Raw genomic sequence first — 26,063 nt, 5'->3', positions numbered from 1 at the left:
ATTTTAATGATTGTATCGACACCTTTCAACTTTAATTTGTATTATAAAAATATTAATATTTAATTTAAATATTACTAAAATTCTATTATTATAAATTTTCAAATTAATTTATATTAAAGTTTTATTAATCATCCCTTAATTTTATAGTCAGTTTAAAATTTTAACTTTTTTTTATAAATGTTTACGATTAATTATTTAATTTATCATATATGAATATTATTTTTACATATATTATTTTTTAATTCAATTTTAGGTTAATATCTAAAAAAATTTATATACAATTAATCTTAATTCCTCTTGTTTCATTTTAATGTAAAAAAATTAATGACATAAAATTATTTTGCTTTATTTTGAAAAATATTAAATCTAATTAATTATGAATTATTTTTTTTTTATATAGGTGGATATTGTACATAGTTTTTGTCTTTATTTCTTAAATTAGCAAAATAATGCATCTAAACTTAATTATTATTTAGTATAGTTTGTATTAAAATTATTTATATTAAATTAAAGTTTAAAGATTTTTGTAAGATAAATTAAAATTGATGGATAAGTGCTAAATTAAAATTGAGGGATAAGTGCAATATATTTATCAAAGTTGAAGAATAATAAATAAAATTTAGCCATAAGTTAACTTGAAAATCTGTAATAACAGAATACTGAGATTTTAATAGTACTCAAATCAAAGTTTAATAAGTCCCCAATACCATTAGAGACAAGAATTAAACAAAAAATTAATTTGGATTTACATATTTCTTTTTTTCAAGAAATATTATCAAGCAATTGAATGTGAAGACATATTTTTAAATATATATATATAATTTATTCAAATATTACTTATTATAAATAAAAATTAATAAATTAATATATTTCAACTCAATAATATTGAAATCATAGCTTTTAGTTTAAAATTTTATTTGAAATTGAATGAAAAAAAAAGGAAATTATTGTTAAAATAAAGAGCTTACATTAAAAAAAAAGTACAGCAGGAAGATGTCTTTAATCATTGGGATATGTTGTGAACAAGGGGGAAATTATAGAAAAGAAGTTTCAAAACTCAATTAAGCTCTTAATTTTCTTAATGATGACCAAATAAATCTAAAATTATTTTATAGGCTCAATAAATCTATAAATTTCTAGTATGAATAAAAATATTTAATAATTTAATTATTTTAACTTATAAAAAAAAAGAAATTGTAAAAAAAAAAAGCAACTTGGTCTTCTTATATTTTCATATCAAATAATTTTAGAAAATTCAGTCAATCTTAAAGGCTTAATTATATATATATATATATATAATTGGTCCTCCTTTTAAAAATGTTAGATATAAAATTTTATAATTTTTTATATTTATTTAAAATATTAAAATTATTAATTTTAATGAATAATTTTATTGATTTGTCTTTATAAAATTCTCTTCAAATTTAAAATTAGTTTTACAATCAATTATGAATATAAATTAAATGTTAAAGTAAAAAAATCTAATCATTTGTGGCATAAAAATTTATCTCTATATATTTTATCCACATAGAGTTTAGTTTACTTTTTATTATAATAATTATATGTTATTATTTTAAAATATTAATTAGTTTAAAATTATATTTACACACACTTTAACTCTTGAAAACTAAATTTAATTTTTCTATTACACTTTCAGCTTTTAACTCTCACCCCTAAATCAAATTCATTAAAAGTTAATCTTCCGATGACTGAAAAAATAATTATTATAATTTATAAATTTTTTTATTAAGTTTTTCTGATTATTTAAAATTAATAAAATATATAATCTATAAAAAAAAAAATGAATGTTGATTATTGTTTGATTAATGTGCAATTCACAAATCTTATTAATTATAATAATTATATGACTATTTAAATTTTAGTCCTTCATCCTTGCTAATGGCCGCATTGCTCAATTTGCCATTTTAAGACCTTTTGTAAATAGTGGTGGCGAAGACTGGATGCATTACAATCAGGGAGACTCTTCTCATATTTTATTGTGGTATGATAGGTGTGTTGGCGAGCTTCATCAACATTGATTATGGTTGCATATTCCTTCACAACATGCAATGGTGGCTATTGGGTTCTTGGCGACTTTGTAAAGGTCTCTGCGTGAAGTACAAGTTGGTTTTCTTCATGGTTTTCGTTTGTGGAGGAGAGCTCTTCATGATGAGGCAGCGTTGATGAATGGGATAAATCCCTTTTAAAAAATGGATAAGGGACTTATTTCTTTTTATTTTATTTTTTTATTTTTATATAAAAAATTATTTACCATAATAAATATTGACTTTATTTAAATATTTTAAAATTTCAGTTATTAAAATCTTATCTTATACAAAATATGATAACTACTTAAAATTCTATTTGCTAAAATTTTTTTAAAAATTTTAAAATTCATAAATTTACAATTTTAGATATAATAAGACTTTGCTCATCGTAATATATAACTCTAAAAATCAATTATTTTTATTTAAAATTTCAATTAGAAAAATTATGAATTGTTTTATAAAAATTACATTAATATATATGTAATAAAATTAAAAAATTTATTTTTAAAAATATTTCTTATATTTAAAATATAAAATTTTTTATAATAATACTTTAAAAATTATTGCATGGCAAATATATTTTTTATTTTATTTATTATTTTATTAGTATATGTCTATTAATTTAAAAAATAATTTATTACTTAATTTTTATTTATTATCACTTTAAATAACATTATAATTAATTAAAAATTTTATCATTAATAAAATTTTATAACATAATTATATATCTTATTAAAATAAAATAATAAACAAATTGCACAATGATTTTTTTTTTTATTAATATGAAGCCTAAAATAAAAAATTAATTTTTATTTTTTATATTAGGCTTATTTTAGCCATCATTAAAAAGTCTACGAGGCTTCTTCGAACTTTATTCTAAAAATTAAAAGGCCAGCTTCTGAGTGCCTGTCCGAGTTTTATCGAGTCATAATGATTTGAGACGGGTGAGTCAATAGGACAGCTCAACTCGTTCACTGTTCAAATCGTGGGTTTTTTTTTTTTTTTCAAGGTACAGTTTGACTGAAACTATCAGCGGAGGAAGAAGTAACTGGGGAGAAACAGATCTGAAAGCAAAGAAATTCTCTTTCAATTGCAGGTCTTATCATCATATCATGATTTAATTGACCATATCTCATACTATACCCACAAATACTAAAAGCCCAAAATCCCCAAAATGCCTAGACCTTATTTCTACAAGCTAATTCTCCCCAATACTATTAGAGACAAGAAACTGGTAACACAAATCTTGTTCTCTTCATTGATTTCTTTCTTTTTACTTACGTATGTGTATATACATATTTTGTTTATTAGTTATTCTTGAAGCCCTTTTTTGTATATATTTATGTGGGATTTTGATGAAGCTTAAAATTTGAAAAGCAAAGTGTCCATGGGCGATGAGACGCACATCTTTATTTGGTGAATTAGACCGTATATTTTGATATTAAATGATAAGGGTGGGCAAAAATTCTGTCTTTTTGTTTTCCCCTTGTTCTTTTATGTTTGCTTCATTGGATATTTGATGGAAACCCCATTTTTTGTTTGTTAAATAGAAGATTAAGCAAAGTAATACTGACTGGAAATATATATTTATGGACTTCTTCTTCTCTATATTAATCCAGTTTTCTTTTGTTGAATGAATGAAGAGTATCCACTGTCTAGCTTAGCTCAGTATAATAGCTGACAGGTCACGGGTGTGTGTTACTTTGTTTTCTTTAACTTTTCCATTTTGTTGTTAAGAAATGAGATAAATTTCTATAAATATTGTTGATGGAAATTCATTTTTATTGTCCCGCTGCTAGTGCTAGGACTTCTATTTTTCCTTTTCTACTCCACTTTTCTTCTCTTAAATGTTTCTTCTTGATAAAAAAAAAAAAAGTTCAGACATTATGGTAGCTTGTTTTAGCACTACGAGATTTGGGATGCCTTCATCTGGTCTCTTGGATGTTATGCTTATACCAGGCATGATAAATCTGACATCACAATTGCATTAAATATACTCAAATGGGAAGTCATCATGATTCTGACTCTACTCGGATTTCTTGGTAGAATTGAACAAGAATAAGAAATGTTGAATTGTTTCTTAATGTAGTTGTTATGCTTTAGGTTATGTAATAAAGTTGAAAAGATCCTTTTAACTTTTTACAATGTCCTTTGGACAGAGCACCATCTCTAGATTTCACTCTGCAATTCTCTCAAGTATATACATGTTCATGAAACTTGTGGATATTTACTGTTTTGCCGATTAGTTTTGCACATCTTTTAAAAGTTCAAACCTAGTTTGATCATTTATAGGAATTATCATGTGGCAAAAGTAGTGGAGGAATTGGGAAAAAAATTTAATATTAAATGAGAATAGAGCAATAATTTTATGGGAATTATCTGGGCCTACAGTTAATCAATGTGCTTTGTATTTTGGTGCACCTCTTACTCTATTTCGTGGTAGTTATGAAAGAATATTTTGTTAAAGCCAACTATTGAATTTCATTTTTGATGTTGGAAAGTAATAATCTTTCAGTCATCAATAATCATTAAGGGCCTGTTTGTGATTGTGGTTCCAACCTGCATTTTGGAAAAGCACCATTTTATACTGGTGAAAGACAATAGAAAAAATTTGGGATTTTCACTGCTTGCTTGCTTCTTCTTCTTTTTTTTTTTTTCACTTGGATTAATGCAATGCTTGGTTCTTGGAAAAAGTCATATTACTTTAAATTCCCAGATTTGCTATCAGATAGAAACCTCTTGTTCGCATGTGCTAAAATATGGGTACATTTCATAAATAATTATATGTCAACTTGGAGATGCATACTTTTTAGGCATTGATACAACTTTATGGTTTATTGCTTTGCAATTTTTTAGAAGATCTTGTTGATTTATATTTTGTCTTCTGAATTATTGAATAATGGAGTCTAATTATTTTCTTTTATATGTTCTTTTGAACCTGCAGAGGATCCCTGATAATTTTGTTAAAAAATTTGGACATGATTTATCTGCATTTGGGACACTTAGTGTTCCTGGTGGTCCTGTGTGGCGTGTAGGATTAATAAAAGCTGATGATAAATTTTGGTTTCATGAAGGATGGCCAGAATTTATGGACAGTTATTCAATACGCGTAGGGTACTTTTTGGTCTTCAGATATGAAGGGCATGCAGTTTTCTCTGTTCATATATTCAATTTGTCTGCTTCTGAGATAAACTATCAATCTAATGCTCCAAGTGGCAGAAGATATCTTGCGTTTGAAGAGATGGAAGATGATGACTTCATTGAATACTTGAGCTCCTCATCTCCATGCTTAGTTCCTAATTCTTTGAAAAGTAAGGTTTTTTATGAACATCTTGGTCAAATGACAATTAACAAAAGTTACAATCCGCCAGCATTGCAGAATTTGTTCCATGAGTCTAAACTTAACTACATAAATTGGTCTGGTGAAGGGAACCTGCACTTATCAAAGGATGCTAGTATCTCCAGTATCTCACATGTGGCAAATCAAGGTACACGAGATGTTGGTGTTCAATTTAATGCAATCGAGCTGAAAAATTATGCAGATGATGTGAAATTTTATACTCCAGACGGAGAAATACAAAAGCCTAAAATACCTGGAAGGAAGAAGCGGAAAATTGATCCCAGTAAGTTTATTGAGGTTTTATCTTCTCATGATCTAGTTAAACCTCAAGAAGTGAAAAAATCCTCATCATTTATTGATTCAATGAAACTGCAGATGATTTGCAGCCATCAGCTCTTCAAGAAGATGAAGTTGAAATGCGCTTTAGATTTTATGAGAGTTCTTCTGCAAGAAAGCGAACTGTGACTGCTGAAGAAAGAGAAAGGGCAATAAATGCAGCCAAAGCTTTTGAGCCTATTAATCCTTTTTGTAGGGTTGTCCTGCGACCATCTTACCTATACAGGGGTTGCATTATGGTGAATGATTAACTATATTCTATACTTTTATTTTTGCATTTTACACAATGCTATGCTTAGCATAAAATGTATCCTTTTCTCTGTGCAGTATTTGCCTTCTTGCTTTGCTGAGAAGAATTTAAATGGGGTATCAGGGTTTATTAAACTCCAGTTTTCTGATGGGAAACAATGGCCTGTCCGATGCCTATATAGGGGAGGTAGAGCTAAATTAAGCCAAGGGTGGTATGAATTCACATTGGAGAATAATTTGGGGGAAGGAGATGTTTGTATCTTTGAGCTGATGAGATCAATAGATATTGTGCTGAAAGTTACCGTATTTCACGTTCTTGAAAGTGCTAGACGCATGATCCCATCATGACAATAAAGTATCGTGTTCACTAAACTAGACAGAATCTGCTGGTTGGTAATTTTGCGAACCAAGAAACTTTGTCAAGTAACTCTCTTTCTGGGTGATTGTCAATGCTCTGGTTTTCATCTTATGGTATGCAAGTGTCGTTTGATGTCTATAACTTTTCATAGCAAACTAGCGGAACTTTCCATTGTTTAGATGTTTCAATAGATAATTTTGTGGCTTCGCTGGGGCTGTAAATAGAATGTACAATCAAGTGACATTTAACCAGACCACAACAGATTTTAGGCATATTTTATTGTTTGTTTGTTTAGTTTGAATTTCAGTTTTTTGTTTACTGATAGCTTGCTGCTTTAATGGTGTCACTTTGATTGTTAGAAAACTTGTTGTAATTAGCCGTATATTGGCAAAATATGATATGAAAACTAATCCATTCAACGATTTTTGCTTGCAAGTGTGTATTGGGTTAGGCACAATGCTTCAGTCTCAGTTACTGATTTGTCCAGCCAACTTGTAATTTCATACGGTTATGTAATGTGCACCTTAAAATCTACACAGTCAAATCATTTTGTTTATGTGCTGTGATTGGAATTGGTTATTCGAATTTGCGACTTTGGGAATCTTCTTCTTACTATGAACTACCAAGAACGACAAGGCCAAATCATTAAAGAATGGCAATCAAAATGTTCCCACTTTCTAAACTAAGCAAGAATTTTTAATACAACACCTTGAATGTTGGTCGGGGCATCACTGTGACCTAGAGATTAGCTTGATATTAAATAAGTCTTATTGTATACATTCGATTAACAAATGTCATTTTAATTAAAATTATATTAGATTTATAATTTTATATTGATTAAGTGCACAACCTTCCAGATATAAGCAAGATTTTTCATATTTATATTGTTATTTAAACATGCAAATATAATTATTTCTATATTTATTTTAAAATTTAAAGTTTATTACTAGTTGTTATTATTATTATTTTTTAAATATTAATTAACAATAAATTAATATAATATCATAATATGTTAAAATATAATTTTTTAATAATTTATAAAATAATAAAAATTAAAATGGAAAACCTATTCCCACCTTTGCTCTCATTCAATATTTTATTTTTTTCTGTTTTACTCTTTTTTTAATATTTAAAAATTCATAATTGTATTAATAAGATCTAATTTAATAATATGAAAATTATATTCAAGTTTTTGAAATTTTAACCTTACTCAGATATATATATGTGTGAAGAGAGAGAATATATATATATATATATATATATATATATATATATATATATATATATATATATATATATATATATATATATGTGTGTGTGTGTTCCATTGTCTCTTATTGAATTCATTTGAAATAAATTATTTATAAAAAAATTAAAATTATATAATTATATATGAATTTTATTTTTAATTATTTTTAAAAAATAAAAATTATTTTAAATTAAAAAAATTAAATTTTTATTTCAAACATAAAAATTATTAAAAACTTAATTAAATTAAATTCTTATAAAATTTAACATTTCAGATAATAATAATTATTAATGAAATAACATTTGCTCTCTTGATTCTGCTATATTATCCCATGCTAATTCTAATTTGTATTAGGAAAAAATATAATTTAGCACTTTATACTTTTTTAATTTAAGGATAAAAAAAATTTCATAATAAATCGATGATTAAATTATTACACCGTTAATAAATAAAATAAAAAAAAGATAAGGTCATTAAGTGCATTTATGTAACGCTGACGTTGATATTAGTGTTACATTTGACGTGGTATGTTGATGTCAATACTACATCATCAGAACATATTAATATCTGCATGTCATGTTAAATATTGTATTGATTTCAGTATGTCACATTAAATATGTATCGATGTCAAGAACTCATATCCATATCACACTATTATAATAATGACATTAGCTATTGAATCCCTAAAGTACTAATGTTGTGATAGTTTAATTTTAGATTTGTTACAAAATTTTCTTCCATCGTTAAATTTAAAAAAAAGTGCGAAAATTCCCTTTGTATTATCCTTACGTGCGATGCAGAGTTGGCGTCCATGAAACCCAAAAATTGTCAATTATACATAGAAGATGAAGAAATCTCATAAATGAAAATCAGTTCTTTATATATATGTATATAATATATACTCAAATTCTTTGAAGTGTTCAATCCAGAAACCACAATTTGATTTTTCTTAATAAAATATTTTGACAAACTAAGTTTAATTACATACAGCCTCATTTTTTTCCAACCACAGATATCCACCAGTCTCCTCATGTCAGGCACAGCACATTGCCATCTTCCAAGTTTCTCAATCATGGGACGCCCATATATGGTCCCACGCTAACCTGGTTCTTTGTAGGTATACCACACAATCTTGACGATCACGATGATCATCACCTGACGGGACCTTAGTTGGCAACTCTGAACTGGGAAAATGTCAGCTTCTCAATTGAAGAAATATGGCCATTTCTATAAGCTAGTAGTGCCTTCCATTCTACAACAAAATAAGCTGGTAAGTGTTACACATCTGTGTCTCGCTCTTGCACTACTCTTTATTTTCTGTGGGTGATTTGATGAAAATAATTTCATAGTTTCACACTTTGGTCTGCGTGGATGAAGATCAGATGTTGGATGATAAAATTAGTGCGTGTGAAAAGTACATTTTCATGGTTCATGGGAAGCTTGAAATTTGCACATGGTTCTTGTTGTCGTCGTTGTTGTATTTTTATTTTGTCCTTAATGGGTATTGATATTGAATTTATAACTGATTTAACCTTATAAGCCCGACAGTGATTGGTGATTTCTGAGTGGTTCAGGTGGGAATGGGCAACCAAGCACTAGTTTATCTAAAAGTTTCAAGCTTTCCTAAAAAAAAAAAAAAAAAAAAAAAAGAAGCTTTTTGGGAGAACGGATGCACTCAATTTGACACACTATACCTAATTTCTCCTTAATTTGTTCTTGTTTTCCCTGCTTCATACCCCAGTACGAAAGCGTGAGTTAGCAGGGAAGGAGTGAGAAGGGAGGGGGACCTAAGTTGATATGGAGAGACTTAGCGTCTACAGAGAATGGTGAAAAATATCCATATAACCTGCCCCAAACTAGTTGCGATTAACTAGTTGCTATCAAGGCTTAATTGTTGCTGTTTGCTACTTCACTCAAGCTATGATTACCTTTTTGTAAAATATATACAATAATCTTTCAATCAATATGTCCTTTACACCATGCTATTAATTCTATATTTTCTGTGACTCCATTTAATTTCTAAGAAATATGTTAGACATATTTTCTTTGATCAAGTTTTGCTGATCTTCTTTGATCAAGTGTTAGACATATTTTCTAGTTGGTCTTATTCTTTCTCAAAATTTTGCTACTGCAGCTCATTTAACTTTGAAGTTGTAACTGTTCCCTTGTAAGAGTTATAATGAAACTGAATCTTGGTACTTGCAGAGGATCCCAAAGAAGTTTGTTAGGAAATTTGGAGACGAACTATCAGGTGTTGCTACACTCACTGTTCCAGATGATAGAATATGGCTTGTGACACTAAGACAAATTGACCAGAAGTTATGGTTTTATAACGGTTGGCATGAATTTGTAGTGCACTACTCGATCTGCACCGGCCATTTCTTGGTCTTCAGAAATGAAGGAAATTCAAATTTCAGTGTTCATATGTATGTTCTGGCACCTTATCAGACAAAAGATCCATTCCGCATGACAAAGACTATAAAGGATTATGGCAAGCAGCATTATGTGCTTGATGAAATAGATGATGATGATTCTGTTGAAATATTGGATTCTCCTCTTATACGTTTTGCTTCTGATATTTCGAAACTCAAGACGTTCGATAAACATGTGGAGCCAAAAACAACATGCGAAAACTACAATCTCCCATCACTTCAGAATTTGCATAATGAAGCAAGCCACCATCCATCAGGTGATTCTATTAAATTACGATCACCAGTTCAATGTACTCAAGGTATGCGTGTTTGCATTAATGAAGCTTCGAAATTCTACAGATGATGTGAGATTGGAACTGTTACATGAAGAAATAAAAGAAATTGAGAAAACTAAGAGAAAGAAGCTGAAAATTGATGAAGAAAACCATCACCCTTCAAGTGCTGCTGATATAGCAAAGAGGTCAAGGGAGAGTGAAAATTCTCCAGAGTCCAGACAATGTGACACTGCTGTTTTCAAATGAATCAGCAAGAAAGCTTCAAAAAGTTGGAAGGAAGGAGCAGAAAGTTGATCCTAGTAAGCTCTTTAAACTCATACTCTCTTTCCTTCTCAGTATGGTTATGAATTGAAAATCCTCATTATTCATAGACTTGATGAAAATGCAGATAAGCAGCAGCCAACAGCTCAACATAGAGTTGAAGTTGAAAGCCGCTCTAGATATTATTATAAAACAGCTTCTGTGAAAAAGAGAACTTAACAAATGAGGATCAAAAAAGGGTGAAAACCGCAGCCACAGCATTCGAGTCTGTTAACCCTTTCTGTGGGGTTGTCCTGCGTCCATCATATATATATACAGAGGTTGCACCCTTGTGAGTCTTTAACCGTTGACCTGCTATAGCTATCCTTTCTATTTACATCATATTATGATTAGTCTAAAATGCGAGTCCTTTTGTTTGTGCAGCATTTGCCATCCTGCTTTGCCAAAAAGCATCTAAATGGGTTTTCAAGCTGGATTAAACTTCAGTCTTTTGATGGGAAACAGTGGCCTGTCCGATGCATTCATAGAGCTGGTAGTGCTAAACTAAGCCGGGGATGGTATGAATTCTCAGTGAAGAATGATTTTGGGGAAGGGGATGTTTGTGTGTTTGAGCTGCTTAGCCTGAGGGATATTGTGCTGAAAGTTACAGTGTTTCGTGTTTTTTAATGACAAGGTAGACAGACTATGATGACTGGCAAAATCTGATGAATTAAGAAACTTTGACCAATGTTCTGCTGGTGTTAGAACGTTTTCATGCTCTCTCTTAGGTTGTTCTTTTCTTAACAGAGGAAACTCTTACTCCCTTTTTAACTAAAACGTATTTTGAACCGTGTTATCATATTATCAATAGATAATGCACATGCACAATTTGCAGCCAGCCATGGATGAACATCAAAAACCAAAGGCGAAGCCATGACATTTCTTGAGATTCAAGTGGCTTGATTTATATAAGAAAAATTTGTAATTGATGCATCCATAACCACAAGCAAGGTCTTTGCAGGGAATTTTTTGATGTATTTTCTTAAAGAACAGCAATTATTAGAGAAGAGAATAATTCAATTCGATCATTGAAAAAGGCATTATTGAAAAAGGTATTATTGAGAGACACAGTTAAGATGTTTTAATATTATTTATTTATTTTTATAGTTAAATCTTGTCCTGCCAATTTCATTACCAAATTATTAATGCTATTATATCATAATCTCAAATATCTTCAACTTTAATAATACAAACTTAATTTTTATTTTAATAACATCATTCATTTATTTAGTTGTGACTCTATAAATTATTTTTTTAAACCTAATCAAAAGTTGGTAATGCGATTTAGTGTGAAACATCTGCCCTTCATTAATGATGAGCCCACAAGATGCAAAAGATAGTTCATATTTTCTGTTAAAAGAGAACTATTTGAATATAAGGGGTCAAGGGATAGGCCAAATGGTCTCAAAACCCATGACCATGATAATGGTTACTCTGCTTTTCAAGATTTCAATTTCAATTATTGTAGACCCCACAGTAAAAATTAGCAATGGTTGATGGTGCAAGCATGCCATCTGGCAATCGCTGATCTTAATCGTTCAGCTCTGCCTTGAGTGGTGGGGTTCACATGTGATTCCTATGCCTCACTTGGTTAGCACTTGGCACCAAGAAAATTTCCTCAATTTATTTAATTGCATAGGAACAAACGGGAAACGGTTTGCTTGGTGATGGAGAGAAAGTTCCCGGCATAAAATCTGAGAAAAAACAATGTCACAGGCAGTGGGACCAGACGGTTCTGATTCTCCGGCAAGAGGAAATAGCAGTTGCATGTTCTACAAGTTGATGATTGCTTCCATTCTCCAAGAAAAGAAGCTGGTACTCTCGTTTCACTTGCATTTCTACTTTCTTGCTTTAATTTGTTTGGCTACTGAGAAGATCGAAATAGAAACTTCTTTCCCTTTTATTGTAATTTATTTTTGAAATAATTATAAATTTTGTTAGGTTAGCTGATATTATTGTCCTCCCTGTTTGTAAAATTAGAATTAAGATAGGTGTGTGTTTGGTTGGTGGGAAAATTGGGGGTTACTATTTTTTACAGTTGTGGTTCAGCTTAGCTTTACCAGATTAGTCAATCGACTTTTGCAATTTTTTACTTTTTCTACAAATCTTTGGATGCATGGTGATGATTCTCTGACCTTATGATCAAATAAAGGAAGTCTTTAAATTTTGTTTGATTGTTGGAAAAATCAAGAAATTGCTAGAGTAGATTGAATGCATATGGTTCATTGCAGAGATTAAAGACGAAATTGTTGCATTTGGTCAATTTTTCGACTTCTGATCGTTCGCTGACGACGTTTGTGTGTGGACCCTGTCTTACTTGGGTCTTTCTTTTATCTTTTTTGTTCGTCATTGGCAGTTTGGTGTAATTTTTTCTTTCCTCTTTGGCTGTGAACATCTCCTTTGTCCATTATTCTTAGCTGTTTAGTGTTCAATGGTATTTTCTTTTTTATTTGATGATGGTTTTAGGATTTTTTACATTATGAGTGGCTTGAAAATAATATCTATTTTGTTTTAGCTAATTAAAGATATACTTCTTCTTTATCATCGCTTGAACATGGTGAACCTGAACTATGCCATGGACTTGGTCTTGGAGATTCAATCACAAACAACTCTGACCCTATTGCATGCAAGTCTCCCGTATGGCCATCTCATGAAGTGGTGAACAAGGTTTCCTTCAGTCAGACAAGAAAGATGAGATAGGTCTTTTATTGCATTGTATAAGTCTTACAAAATGGAGATCTCTACACTGCTAATAGTCTACTTATCCTGGAAATAATATTCTAGAGTCCGAATATACCACTCTTTAGAAAGTTTCTTCAATTTCTGTATATGATTGCAGTTCAAGGGTACTACCTCTTTTATATAGCACTCTTCTGTAGCTATTTTATGCTTTGGCATGTCACATTGAAGTAACTATGAGCCTTCCTTTTTAGTCTTTTGTTGCACTTGTTCTTCAAAAAAGCATTATTGTATTAATGTCTGCTCATCTCATCTAAATGAAGTCCAGAAAGTTTCTGGAAACTCTGGTTGTCAAATTTAGTCTCAAAATTCTGGCCTTCTGAAGTTGTTTCTTCTTTGTTATGAAGTTGACTTTATTTTTATGCCAACAGAGGATCCCTGAAAAGTTTGTCAAGAAATATGGAGATGAACTTTCTTCTATTGCTACACTTACTGTTCCCAATGGTCGAATGTGGCTGGTGGAACTAGAAAAAGTTGACAGGAAGTTATGGTTCCACAATGGTTGGCATGAATTTGTAGAATACTACTCCATTCGTGTTGGGTATTTCTTGGTCTTCAGATATGGAGGGGAATCAAACTTTAATGTTTATATATTTGATCTGGCAGTTTCTGAGATAAGTTACACATGTAATATTCCGGGTAGTTTGCAGGAACCATGTCATGATAATCAATACATAGCAGCCGATAAGAGACGTGTAGTGGATAATGACCTCATAGAGATCTTGGGTTCTGGCCCACCATGCCATACTCCTATTTCCTCAAGAAGCGAATTTTTTGATAAATATGTGCATTGCAACTGGACTATAGCTGGAAACTATGAGGCCAGCAGAGAGAAACTGCTTCTAAGAAAAGATAAATATGATATGGAAGAAAAAGTTCAATCTTCTCAGGATATAGGTGTACAGGTTGATGAGAGTGAGCTTATAAGAACTGCTGATAAAGTTGGTTTGCCTGTCTTGGGTGAAGCAGAAGGGAGAACCAGGAGAAGAAAACAGAGAACTGATCCTAGTAAGTTCTTGCACTCAATGCCCTTTTTATAATATGCTACAACTTCACTTTTTTCCATTACTAACTCATCCATGGTGTAGTTGAACATGAACCAATAATCAAACAGGAAGTGGATGAAATACCAATTTGTACAAGTACAAATATTGCTTCTGAAACTTTTACAAGAAGGTGGAGACCTGTAACGCCAGAAGAGAAGCGGAGAACAATTTCTGCTGCTGATAAGTTCAAGTCTGATAATCCATTTTTCAAGGTTATCTTGCGACCATCCTATGTATATAGGGGCTTTCTTCTGGTGAGCTCTTGAATTGTATTGCTTAATAATCCTGAAATTTGTTTTTCAATATGCTTTTATAAAGATTCTATGTTTTCCTCATACAGCACATTCCATCTAGCTTTGCTCGAAAGTATTTGACAGTCACAGCATTCATCACACTTCAGGTTTCTGATGGAAAACAATGGCCTGTCCGCTGTGTTAGTGGGAAAGGGGGAGCTAAGTTAAGCAAGGGATGGACAGAATTTGTATGGGAAAATAGTTTGGAAGAAGGAGATGTATGTGTCTTTGAGCTGATTAATATGATTGATATTGTGCTGAAAGTTACCATATTTCGGGTACTTCAAGATGCAGCGCCAGTAAATCAACTTCCAAGTAGAATCATGCCTAAATTAAACTAATCATAATTTACTTGGTGATTTCTGACTTGTAAAAATCTGTCAGGTATATCTATCTTCTTGGTTGTTCTTTTAACTGATCTTTTTTATTCAGCTAGAATCTGGTATGTCTAGTTTTTTAGCATAACCTGATTGAAAACAACCTTTTGCATCATCAATAACAAATGCCAAATACCAAACTGAAGCATAACAAACATATATAATCAGACTTTATTTTTGGAGCATTGGATTTTGTTCATGCCCTTATTCATCTGATTCTTGCTTTAAAGTGGTGTTTTTATTTCCTCAAGATCATCTTTTGTCTAAGGCATTAGATTTCAAGTTAATTCCTAATTTCTTTCCTTTCATTAATCTTAAAGAGATTTCATGAAGTATAAAAGATTTAGATTTCAAGTTAATTCCCTTTTTCTTTCCTCTCTCACATTAAGTCTAAAGAAAATTACATTTTAAGTAAATTTCTTGTTTCTTTATTTCATAAGTCTAAAGAATTTAAAGAATCTATCTTTCTTGAAGTTAATCTTTCACTATTCTTGATAGAGAGGAATACAGGTCAAGTTAATTCCTTGTTCTTTCTTTCAACTCCTTTTAAGTCTAAAAGATTTACATTTCAAACAAATTCCTTATATCTTTCAAGAATTTTTAATAGATCTAATCAAGCCTATAGAAAGGTCTTTAAAATTATAATTAAAACTTAACAATTGCATTTGTTTATATTACAATAATAATATAATTTTTATAAAATAATATGTTTTTTTAACATATAATTGACATTTCATAAATATTAAAAATATATTTACACATTTATAGAAATATTTTATATATATTACTCATATATATTAGAAAAATAATTTAATAATAATATTTCAAATTAAATACATTTATATAGATATATTGAGTTTATTTTTAATTTATTTATATAATGAATGAATTGATTTTATTTTATTATAATTGCAAATTAACTTTGATTCAGTTTTAACTTGTATCTCACAGTTCTATCGTAGAATTTTTTTTTTTTTTTAAAAAAAAAAAGAGAGAAAAAGGGTGAAGTTGAAAACCTGAAGAATCATTTGTCACCTGAAATGGCGTCCTGATCGGATGAGATCACAAACGAGATGCTACAGGGCTTTGGGTTAACCTTTCCGGAATCACCATAGACGTCATTAGCATGCACCAGCGTTCTTAAATCTGTATTATTTTTTATTTAATTAGGTTTTATTCTATCCAGAGGTTATAAGAACAATAGAATTTTTAAAAACTAAAAATTTAACAGAAATAATTCAGTGTGAATATATTTTGATAAGTGATTGAATTTTTTAACCACCAGATCAAATCAAGTAAATATATTAGTTTAATGATTAAAAGTTCATATTAAAAAAACAATAAAATATGATAAAAATAATTGATCATATGTACATCACTCTTCACCTCTGAGTTGGGGTGTTTATATTTCTCATTTTGAGTTTGTTGCATATCTGAATGCTTTAGTGAGGGTTCCTATAGGAGATATGTGTGTGGTGCGTGGTTGAGGTTGGCACGGCTAGGACACAAGTTGGAGGACTAAGTTATTCCCAGGATTAGCATCCAGCTAGGGGTTAAAAATGCTAAAAATGGTGGGTTCCAGTGCTATTCAACGTCCCTATAGAAAGTTCGGCTCTGTTGTTCTCATCTTGGAGTGGCCTCTATGAGAGCTCTGTGTAGGAAATTCGATTTAGAGAAGGGTTCGTTGCCTTTTTAGGCGACAAAGAAGGTGATGATTGGACTAGTAAAGCACCTCTCTTTGGTTGTCTGAGTCCTTGCCGAGCTCTTGTGCTTTAGTTTTGGCTGGGGCTTTGACGGTTGACTTTTTCTGCTATGTTGCGAAGTTGGTGGCCGTGAATTGTACTTGTAGAGTGCTCCTCTTAACTATTAGTGGTGTTTCTGCGATGGTATCTTTAGTGGAGGTCTCTGAAAACTTCCTCCTGGGAAGGCTTCTGTGAAGCATTCAGGATTTCCAGTGCGTCAAGTGAAGTCCCTTTTATTGACTTGTTTGGTTTTCTATGTTTTGTTTGTTAGGGCATGGACCTCATCAAAGCTCACATCTTGTATCTCTTACATTTAATGAAACTTATTTCAGTATTAAAAAAATAATTGCAAGAATCATTTGATTTAAATATATTTACTTTTGAGGAAATTATATATTAAAAAATGCATATAATATTGGGCTTTTAGTGGCAGACTTGTTATTGCTGGGTTGGGCTAAGTTTCTGTTTTTCTCCGCTGGCTCTGTCTCCACTTGACTATTTTCTTTCTCTGGGTTTGGCCTTTAATGGAACTGTATTTACCCTTCTCTCTTTGCTCCTTATTACAGTAGCCATCAATATTCTTGAAGATATGATCTCTGTCTTGAAAGTTTGATTTCCGTTAGCAAATGCCTGAAGCTACACACACTTAACAAGAAACATTCCTCTCAGGCAACGAAGCGGGAGAGTGCAGTGTTGACTTGATTAAAATAGTAACAAAGCATAGGAGCTATCTATGCCTAGCGAAACGGAACTGTAACACAGTGCTGATCATCGCTGCCGCTGGCCACATTCTCCGGCCGAGAGGCCTTGGCAGCATTTCTTTAAGATAATCCCTCCTAGTACCATGGAAGAAAAGAAGCTGGTAAGCGGAAATTCTTACTTTTGCTAGCACATTAGCCAGATAGTCCTTGGTTTTATGTTTTCCACCCTTGCATACGAGAATCTAAGTTAATTAAACACCATTTTCTTGGCTTTTGTTGATTTCTAAGCAACCAAACAGAAAGTGATCTCTTTGGGTCACTGGTTGTCTAATAAATTGAGAATCACATGCTCTGTATTATGACTTACCCTATTTGCCAAATACTTTCCGCCTCTGTGGTGGGCATTCATTGCCATTTCTTTGCCTTATTTGATAATTTTTGCTTTCTGTGATTTCTTGTGCTGTCTATTGACTTTATTCTATAAAAGGCCAAAGATCAGATATAGTTAATGTACTTGAAATACAATGTTTAAATCTCATTAACCATTTTATCCCTGAAAGCCTTCCTCTCCTATCTTCTTTCTGTTCTGCCCATTGCGTCTCTATCATTTCTTCTCTCTCTCTCTCTCTCTCTCTCTCTCTCTCATTGTTTGCTTCTTTTTCAACACAGAAGGGAAGAGAAGAGAAAGGAAAGGAAATCCTTCCAAGCAACGCCAGACGCACGCTTATTTTAAGCCCTTTCTCCAGCTTTCTGGTCCACTGGATCATTCCCACAACTCACTACTGAATCAATGGCTCACAGGAGGGGAGAGGGATCATCCAGTGGAATTGCTTGTCCAGCTGAGGCACCGTCGAGGCGCTTTTTCAAAGTAGTCCATGAGGATGCTCTCAAAGACAAGAAAATGGTAATTCTTTTCTTCCTTCCTTGTCAATTATATCGTATGGGGAATTGGGGAATTGGAGAATTGTCGTTGCTGTGTTTGGTTGTTGGTTTTTACTAGTTTGTCAGAACTATTCTTGCATTCATGGGTATAAAGAAACCAGTTGTAATTGCATTTTTGTACATCTCAGCCTTTTCTTCTCTCCTTGTCTCTGCTTTTCCTCTGTTTGTCCCTCATCAAATAGATCCTTCTGTAAAGAATTAAACTTGTCTTCTTGGCTGTTGTTTTTTATTCTTGCCCTTTGTTTTTCATTTCTTTTTCTTTTGGTTGTTGTTTCTCCGCTGCCAAACATAAATGGGTGTCTGTTTGGTTTTGAATGAGTTGTTCAATATTGTTCTCTAATTCTTGCTTCATGTTTCTATATTCCAAAAGACAAGGAAACGAACAATGAAAATACAGCATTCAAATCAATGAATAGAAGGATAGGATATAAACTAAAAGAAATACTGAGCTCAAAGAATTAGTTTCTGGCCAATGGTAAGAGAAGACATGGATGTTGTGCTTAAGTCAGCAATTGTCTTCATCATGTTTGTAGAGAATTAATTAATTTGGTATTCAATTTGAGAGCAAGTTGTAAAGAGCAGGAAGGATAAGATATGGCTACAATTATGTAAAATCTAACCTGACTTGATTTAACTACTTGCAGATGATTCCACCAAAATTTGCAAGAAATTTTGGAGCTGAATTTCCTGATGAGGCCAACCTAATTGTCCCCAGTGGTGATGTTTGGAAAGTGGGATTAACAAAATCCCAGAACAACGTTTTGTTTGATAAGAATTGGCTTGAATTTGTTCAACATTACTCAATAGGTCATGGGCATTTTCTTGTATTCCAATACAAAGGTTTGTCAAATTTCAAAGTCCGCATATATGATACAACTTGCTGTGAGATTCAATATTCACCTGTTGAGACGTTGAATTCTACAAATACAACTCCAAGCCCATCTTGCTCTTTGAAGAACAGAATTAAGGTTGAAAGCACAAATGAAGGGGATTGCAGCAAGAGGCCAACTCAGTCAAAGCAGAATCAGGGACAAAAGAAATGCGGAAAAAGGGTTGCTTCTCCTGAGACCCCAATTCTGGAGCACCACAGTAGGCCAAGAAGTGAAAATGGTGCGATGAAAGTAGATTTAAAGCTAAATCATTTAGTCTCTATTTATAGTTTTGGTATATTTTTTGGCATAATGTTCATGTTTAGCAGCTTGCTTTTTGATTCAATTCAGGTAAAGCTGAAAATGCAAAGATGACGAATGACATATTTGCTACTGGGTTTGGAAAGCTATTCTCAATAAGTGAAAGCGCACGCCATTCTTCCAGAAAGTTTAAGTCTGAAAGTCCCTGCTTCGATGTTACATTGCGAGATTACCATTTCACTGGCAATTATGTGGTAAGCCTATTGATAAGTCAGTATGTTCAAGACTTTTGTCGATTAATTCATCTTGTTTTATGCAGTATGTAAAATCTTCATTTTCTAAACAACATCTGACTCCAAAACCTGAGTACATTAAACTTCAACTTGATGACGGAAGAGAGTGGAGAGTTCAACTGAATGAACGGCGAAATAAACGAATGACTTTGGGAAAAGGATGGCTTGCATTTTCAAGAGAAAATTATCTGAAAAGTGGAGATATCTGCTATTTTGAGCTTATGAAGATCAATGAGCTGAAAGTTACTATATTTAGAGCTTGAAAAAGAGTAATTATTTGAGAAATTTTTGCTTAGGCCTAGTTCATAATAGTCTTAATACAAACATTGAGACCAATGGATTTAATAAGTGAGTTTCATTGTACATTTTATTTCTTGAATCCATAGTTAATTGAGTTTAGGCAAGAAAAATCTGTGATTATTTTATGTTTGTGATTGTTAATTATCTATATTTGGTTTAACTTATAAAAATCAGTTTATAAGCATACGGTGCTTGTAAACTCATTTAAAATACTAAACAGTTACATATTTGGTTAAAATGCTTATAAATGGTTGATAACTAGTGAACACGTTCAGTAACAAATAGCTTGTAAGTATATTTATTATTAAAATAATTAAAAATTTCCAATAATAAATTATATTAACTCAATATTTGATTATTATAATATTATTAAAATATATTTCAATCATATTATAATACAATATGATTTTAAATTAAATAAACAAATATTTTAATAGACAAATATTTCATTAAAAATAATTAAAAAATAAAATTTAAATTTATTAAAAATAATATAAATAATTTTATTGAGAGTAATTCAGTAAAATACTTAGTCAAATTAATTTATAAATATTCAACATATAAACACCAAAATAAAAAATTTCTATCTCTCAATTTTTTTTTTGTTTAGCTTATAAGCTATAGAAATGTCTTAAATATATAAATTAGCTTAAAATTATAACTTGTAAGCTGATTTAAAAACCCTTTTATTCTAGGAAAACAGAAGGTAAGTAGCATTTGATGGTGGCCATCGTTTTGCTTGTTATACATAAGTTGTGTATGGCTTTTGTGCAAGAGATGTCTCAGAAAATGTGCAATGGAGTATTGGAGTCCAGGGCTTTCTTTCTTAACCTCATTAACTCATAAGCGATGCCTCAGGAATGTTTGTATGCCTGCACAGGATTGTCATCCTGTCATCAATCGATTATAGGGGAGCATTCGGTCAGTTTAGAAACCGACAAAGCAAAATTGAAAATTGATTCGAGATTTAACTGAATCGATATTTAAAAAATAACTAAATTGAATTAAATCGATAATTATTAATTTGGTTTGATTTAAAAAGAACTAAATTTATTTAAAATTCAACAATTCACCTCTATGAAATAAAAATTAATAGTACGTAAAATCCCATAAAATATATATATATTTTTATTCGAAACATAAAATATACATTAATGATGCGTGGGTTTGGATTAGCCATTGAGGGGAAAGGAATTTAGCCATTTTGGGAAGGGGTAAAGGGTTGGGATTAGTCTATAGGTTGGGTTTGGACAAAATATAAGCCCTATAAAAAAAAACAAAAAAAAAGCCTTGGTTTAATTTTGTTGATTTTTTCATAAAACAAGAAAAATTGAATTGGAAACTAAAATTATTTAAAATCCCAAACTAAATTATATAATTAAAATATATTAATTAGAAAATAATATGTTTTTCTAAATTCTTAAATTTTTTATATTATAGTATAGTTTTGTAAAAGAATTAGTTTTATTTATAGCGAAATTTTTTAATAAATAAATAATTACAAATATTCTTCTAACATAATTTTTCAAAAAAAAAATTATATAAGAAAATTCAATTTTTTATGTGATGTAATTTATTTTCACAATAGATAATTATAAATATATCATTTAAAATTATACTTTATTTATAAATATTTTAAGATAATTTAATTTAATTTTCATTTTTTATATGTAAATTATAATTAAATTCACCATTTTATATTTACTTATATTATTAATTTATGATAATTATTTTGAATTTAATAAAAATAGATATTAAATAGTTATAAGAGGATACTTTTATTTAATAAATAATTATTTATATTTTTGTAAATAATTTTATTTTGTTAATAATATTTTATACTTAAATAATTATATATTTAAAATATTTAAATAATATTTTATATTTAGATAATTATTTATTATAATGGGTTATAATAATTAAAATATATAATTATTTAAATATAAAATTTGAATAGAGACCATTTCGTTAACAAAATAGAACTTGAGGGACTATATTAATAAGAAAATTTTTGCTAATAGAAACATTATAAAGATTCAAATTTCTGATAAAAAACAGTGGAAATAGAGTGTATCTTAGGAACCCTATGGAGAGAAAATGGGAGTTTATTTAACACAAGAATGGACTAGATTTTACAAGGATGTTTTTGAGCTGATTTATATAAAGAAGCAATGCTTAAAACTTCAAATCTTTCATGCTAGTTTGGAATAATTTCATGTAATTTGTTACAATGCTGCTAGGAGGTGATGTTGCTTTGAAGTAGAGATAGCAAATGATCCAATTTTTGCCGGTATCCTATTTTATCAAATCCTAATAAGACGGGTTTGATTATTATATAATCGAGTTTGCAATGAATTCATATTTAAAAAATAATATTCGTGATAGGTTCGCATTAAGTATTCGTTATCCGAACCTTCTTATATAAATATTTAATTAAATATAAAAAATATATTTTTATAACAATATTTAAAATTTTTTATATATTTTATTTTATATAAAATGAAATTTAAATATCTTATGAAATTATTATTTTTTTAAAATATAAATTATTAATTAAAATAATTTTTTATTTAAATTATTAATTAAAATATATAAAATTAAACTTCGTATTTTTTTTAGGTACTAATAATCGGATTAAGGACAAATTTAGGTTTTAATAATATTAATCGGGTTTGAGTTCGAGTTCGAGTTCGAGTTCGAGTTTGAGTTCGAGTTCGAGTTCGAGTTCGAGTTCGAGTTCGAGTTCGAGTTTGATGATTTTCGCGGATATCCTACCCCTTGCTATCTCTACTCTGAAAGTGTTTTGAGGTATCTAAATATATACACACCCACCATTCTTCTATAAAAATAAGTTTATTTTTATTTTCTATTGTTTAAAAATACATATAATCTTTTTCTAATATACCATTTATTTATATTGTTTTATTAAAAATTAAATAACTTATATTACTAAATTATTCTTGAAAATATTAAATTTTATTTTTTTAATATGCATATTAGATTGGAACATATTAATAAATTAATAAATAAAATAAAGCACATAATATTTTAAAATAAAAAATACCTATAATTTAGGATATATGAAACATGAAAATAATTTTTTTTAATGGAATGAAGGAAGTATAAAGAATTATAAATTTCATAAAGTCTTAATTTTAGAAGAACTTGTATTTTCAAGAAATAAAAAAAAAAAGATTAAAAAAAAGTGATGTTATAGGATTAAATTAATGCACATTTGTTGTTTCACAACTAAATATTCCCGAGAAAAAGAATTTGACAAATATTCCCGAGAAAAAGAATTTGACTATCTACTTTGAAAAATATTTATTTAGTTCACAATTAGTTAAAATAAATAAAAAGAAATATAATTATAAAGAAAGAAATCAATTAATCAATAAATCAATACCCACATATGAAATCAATTAAAAAAATTAAAATATAAACTAAAACTTGAATACATATTGAATCATTGAACTATACAAATTCAAAACAGATTACATCAATTAAACTTAATACTTGTTGAACTCTATAAAATCTAAGATAAAAAAAAACCATATACAACATCAATTACATCATTTGAAAACAAATACATTGTTGAAGAGGCAAGGAAACATGCAACTACAGACTGTATAAGAGCAAAGAAGACGACATTGAAGTTGGGTTTCTTGTTTGTATAATGCGTATGGGGCTTTTAATTGAAGCCTTGAAGGGTTTTGGTTTTGTGTGTATGTCTATATAATATTAAAAAGAAAGGAGAAATTAGCTGAGGAAAACAAGGAAGAGAAGAAAATGAAGAGGGGAAGAAATTGAAATTTCGGTTTAAAGGAAACGAAGAGAGGCAGGTAGAATTTGAAAGTAAAAGATAAAGATAAATATATATATATATATATATATATATATATATATATATATATATATATATATATATATATATATATAATGATTTCAATAGTTGAGATTATGAAAATCAATGGCTAAGATTTAATAAAGATATAAAACAAAAAAGGTTGATGCTCGGAATTGAAAATAGGACTCATAGCCTATTGAGGTAGCCTTTTAACCACATAACAATAATTAACATTTTTATAATATTTTCTTTTAAATTATATTTACTACTATTTGATTTAACCTATGTTTGGATCCTTAATTGTGTAAGGAGAATTGCAGGGAAATTAAACAAGAAAAATTAAGGGAAAAAAAAAAAGAAATTTAATTTACTTTTTATTATTTAGGTAGATAAATTATTAGAATCGAAGAAAAAATGTAATTTTTCCTTAAAAGAAAAGAGGGGAAATAATTATTATATCATTTTCTTTTTTATGTCTATTATATTCTAAAAAAACATTTGAGTACATTACTATAAATTTCTCTCCATTTTCCATCGATTTGAAGAGAAATGAAATTTTTCCTCATTTCTTCTTATTTTTCTTTTCTTTTTCTTTCTTTTACTTGGTGTCCAAACAAGGAAATGGAGAGAAATCAATTTTTTTCTTTTCTCTTATAACACCCCAAAATTTTAAATTTTATTATTTTATGAGTATTATTGACATTTTAATTTTATTTAAATTTTAAGAAATTATTTGAGATTTTTCGAATTTTAAAAATCGGGTTCGATTTTCCGAAAATATAAACTTTGATGATTTTTAAAAATTTATCTAAAGACTACGTGGCAAAACTAAAAATATATTTGGAGTCTAAAAATTTTTCAGAATTTTTTAGAATTTTTTTGGAATTTTTGGACCTCGTTTTCAGTCCCAAAGCAGAGTAAAAAATTCAAAATTTTGTATCCTAAATCGAACCGGCCGAATCGAACCGGACCGGATCGGACCGGTCGAATCGTTTTCTTCCTCCTCCCCGCGTGCGTCCCGACCTCCCTCCCCTTCTCTCCCATTTTCTCTCTCCTCCCTCCTCCCCTTGCGCCTCCCCGCCACCCAGCTCATGGCGCCCATTCCAGGCCCCCGGCCCGCACTGAACGCCGGAAAACGGCGCCCGAAGCGAAGTGACGAGCAAGCGCGCCACTTCGTCTTCCCGACCGAAATCCGGCCGATCCAGCCACCAATCGGACCGGATCTTGTGTCTAAATCTATCTACTCGTCGAGAGCTTTCCATAGACACCAAGAACACCGAAATCCATTTAGCGGTTTGTCCAATTTTTGCTCGGGAAGTTTTAGCCCATTTTGACTTTTGGGTTAGATTTATCGCAAACCATGAACCCCACGAGAAAACCGAGAGTACTAGAGCGCTCCACTCATCGAGAGCTTCGCGGCGACATAAATTTTGAATTTTTCCGACACCGTTTTTCGATGGGTCCCACGGAACTACGCAGTGTTTTTCCGAGCATTAAATGAGCTTAGAAAATTCAGTAAAATTTATGTACTAACCCCCGTGTTGTGGGCTTCGTGTAGGTATCCTCAATTCGCGGAAATTCAACAGTTATCCGGGTTTGTGAATTTCCGGCCAGACATACCCGCTACCGAAAAAGTCTCCGAACTGGATCGAGGTTTTGGCTACCCCACCATTGTCAGACGTTCCGAGCGCGTTCCAGAAGTCGGAATCGAAAAAGGTAAACCCGAACATTGCTTTTTCGTAATTTTCTAGTGCTTAAATAGGATTAAAAATCCATAAAATATTATTGGTAGCTTAGAAAATTATGATTCTTTTTGTAATAGCCTAGTAATATTGCTAAGGACCGCGGGGCAAATTTTTAGAATTTTTAGAGCTTGTTTGGGTAGTTTTTGAAAAAATGATCAATTATAAAGACTAAATTGAAATTTTACATATTGTGATGGATGATTGATTTGATGGGCCCAGGAGGGGCTGTGTGATATGATTGAGTTGTGGATATATGGATTGTGAATATAGAAGTGTGTTTTGAGCCCTTTTGCAGGTTGGGTAGGTCCTAGGTATAAGGGA

The 26,063-nt window shown here is 30.3% G+C and overlaps 3 protein-coding genes and 1 non-coding gene across 11 annotated transcripts; all 4 read left to right on the top strand.

Moving 5' to 3' along the window:
- Positions 1-2,916: 2,916 nt before the first annotated feature.
- LOC110665060 (B3 domain-containing transcription factor VRN1) lies at positions 2,917-6,603 on the top strand. Of its 6 annotated transcripts, XM_021825044.2 has the most exons (6): positions 2,917-3,282; positions 4,993-5,359; positions 5,477-5,536; positions 5,615-5,671; positions 5,764-5,963; positions 6,052-6,603. In XM_021825044.2, the coding sequence occupies exons 1-6, from the start codon at positions 3,223-3,225 to the stop codon at positions 6,319-6,321; spliced, it is 1,014 nt and encodes a 337-aa protein (XP_021680736.2). In that variant the 5' UTR covers positions 2,917-3,222; the 3' UTR covers positions 6,322-6,603. The 6 variants fall into 6 exon arrangements, with proteins under 6 accessions (XP_021680736.2, XP_021680734.2, XP_021680735.2 ...); XM_021825042.2 differs by having other exon boundaries at positions 2,918-3,282; positions 4,993-5,536; XM_021825043.2 differs by having other exon boundaries at positions 2,920-3,282; positions 5,477-5,671.
- Positions 6,604-8,617: 2,014 nt separating this feature from the next.
- Positions 8,618-11,275, top strand: LOC110665101 (B3 domain-containing transcription factor VRN1). The gene is made up of 5 exons (XR_009144115.1): positions 8,618-8,850; positions 9,786-10,496; positions 10,531-10,586; positions 10,676-10,879; positions 10,972-11,275. It is a non-coding gene; the product is annotated as a B3 domain-containing transcription factor VRN1 (transcript).
- Positions 11,276-12,079: 804 nt separating this feature from the next.
- On the top strand, positions 12,080-15,079 carry LOC110665061 (B3 domain-containing transcription factor VRN1). Of its 3 annotated transcripts, none has more exons than XM_058136082.1 (4): positions 12,080-12,402; positions 13,698-14,334; positions 14,415-14,626; positions 14,773-15,079. In XM_058136082.1, the coding sequence occupies exons 1-4, from the start codon at positions 12,295-12,297 to the stop codon at positions 15,004-15,006; spliced, it is 1,191 nt and encodes a 396-aa protein (XP_057992065.1). In that variant the 5' UTR covers positions 12,080-12,294; the 3' UTR covers positions 15,007-15,079. The 3 variants fall into 3 exon arrangements, with proteins under 3 accessions (XP_057992065.1, XP_021680738.2, XP_021680739.2); XM_021825046.2 differs by having other exon boundaries at positions 12,099-12,402; positions 14,713-15,079; XM_021825047.2 differs by having other exon boundaries at positions 12,249-12,402; positions 13,103-14,334; positions 14,713-15,079.
- Positions 15,080-17,351: 2,272 nt separating this feature from the next.
- On the top strand, positions 17,352-20,275 carry LOC110665062 (B3 domain-containing transcription factor VRN1). Its single transcript, XM_021825048.2, has 5 exons — positions 17,352-17,646; positions 18,155-18,389; positions 19,072-19,537; positions 19,648-19,811; positions 19,877-20,275. The coding sequence occupies exons 2-5, from the start codon at positions 18,276-18,278 to the stop codon at positions 20,111-20,113; spliced, it is 981 nt and encodes a 326-aa protein (XP_021680740.2). The 5' UTR covers positions 17,352-17,646; positions 18,155-18,275; the 3' UTR covers positions 20,114-20,275.
- The last annotated feature ends 5,788 nt before the right edge of the window (positions 20,276-26,063 follow it).

Source organism: Hevea brasiliensis, chromosome 15 (assembly GCF_030052815.1).
Source record: "Hevea brasiliensis isolate MT/VB/25A 57/8 chromosome 15, ASM3005281v1, whole genome shotgun sequence".
Classification (NCBI taxonomy): domain Eukaryota; kingdom Viridiplantae; phylum Streptophyta; class Magnoliopsida; order Malpighiales; family Euphorbiaceae; genus Hevea; species Hevea brasiliensis.
Note: the sequence above shows the minus strand (reverse complement) of the source record. Positions and strands in the feature narration are given on the sequence as shown.

Excerpts from the sequence above, each read along its gene's own strand:
- LOC110665061 (XM_021825046.2), top strand. The coding sequence starts at position 12,295 with ATGTCACAGGCAGTGGGACCAGACGGTTCTGATTCTCCGGCAAGAGGA. Across the intron at positions 12,403-13,697 it reads TTCTCCAAGAAAAGAAGCTG|AGGATCCCTGAAAAGTTTGT; the intron begins GTACTCTCGTTT and ends TTATGCCAACAG. Across the intron at positions 14,335-14,414 it reads AAAACAGAGAACTGATCCTA|TTGAACATGAACCAATAATC; the intron begins GTAAGTTCTTGC and ends TCCATGGTGTAG.
- LOC110665060 (XM_021825040.2), top strand. The coding sequence starts at position 3,223 with ATGCCTAGACCTTATTTCTACAAGCTAATTCTCCCCAATACTATTAGA. Across the intron at positions 3,283-4,992 it reads CTATTAGAGACAAGAAACTG|AGGATCCCTGATAATTTTGT; the intron begins GTAACACAAATC and ends TTGAACCTGCAG. Across the intron at positions 5,672-5,763 it reads GAAGCGGAAAATTGATCCCA|ATGATTTGCAGCCATCAGCT; the intron begins GTAAGTTTATTG and ends ATGAAACTGCAG.
- LOC110665062 (XM_021825048.2), top strand. The coding sequence starts at position 18,276 with ATGGCTCACAGGAGGGGAGAGGGATCATCCAGTGGAATTGCTTGTCCA. Across the intron at positions 18,390-19,071 it reads CTCTCAAAGACAAGAAAATG|ATGATTCCACCAAAATTTGC; the intron begins GTAATTCTTTTC and ends AACTACTTGCAG. Across the intron at positions 19,812-19,876 it reads ATTTCACTGGCAATTATGTG|TATGTAAAATCTTCATTTTC; the intron begins GTAAGCCTATTG and ends TGTTTTATGCAG.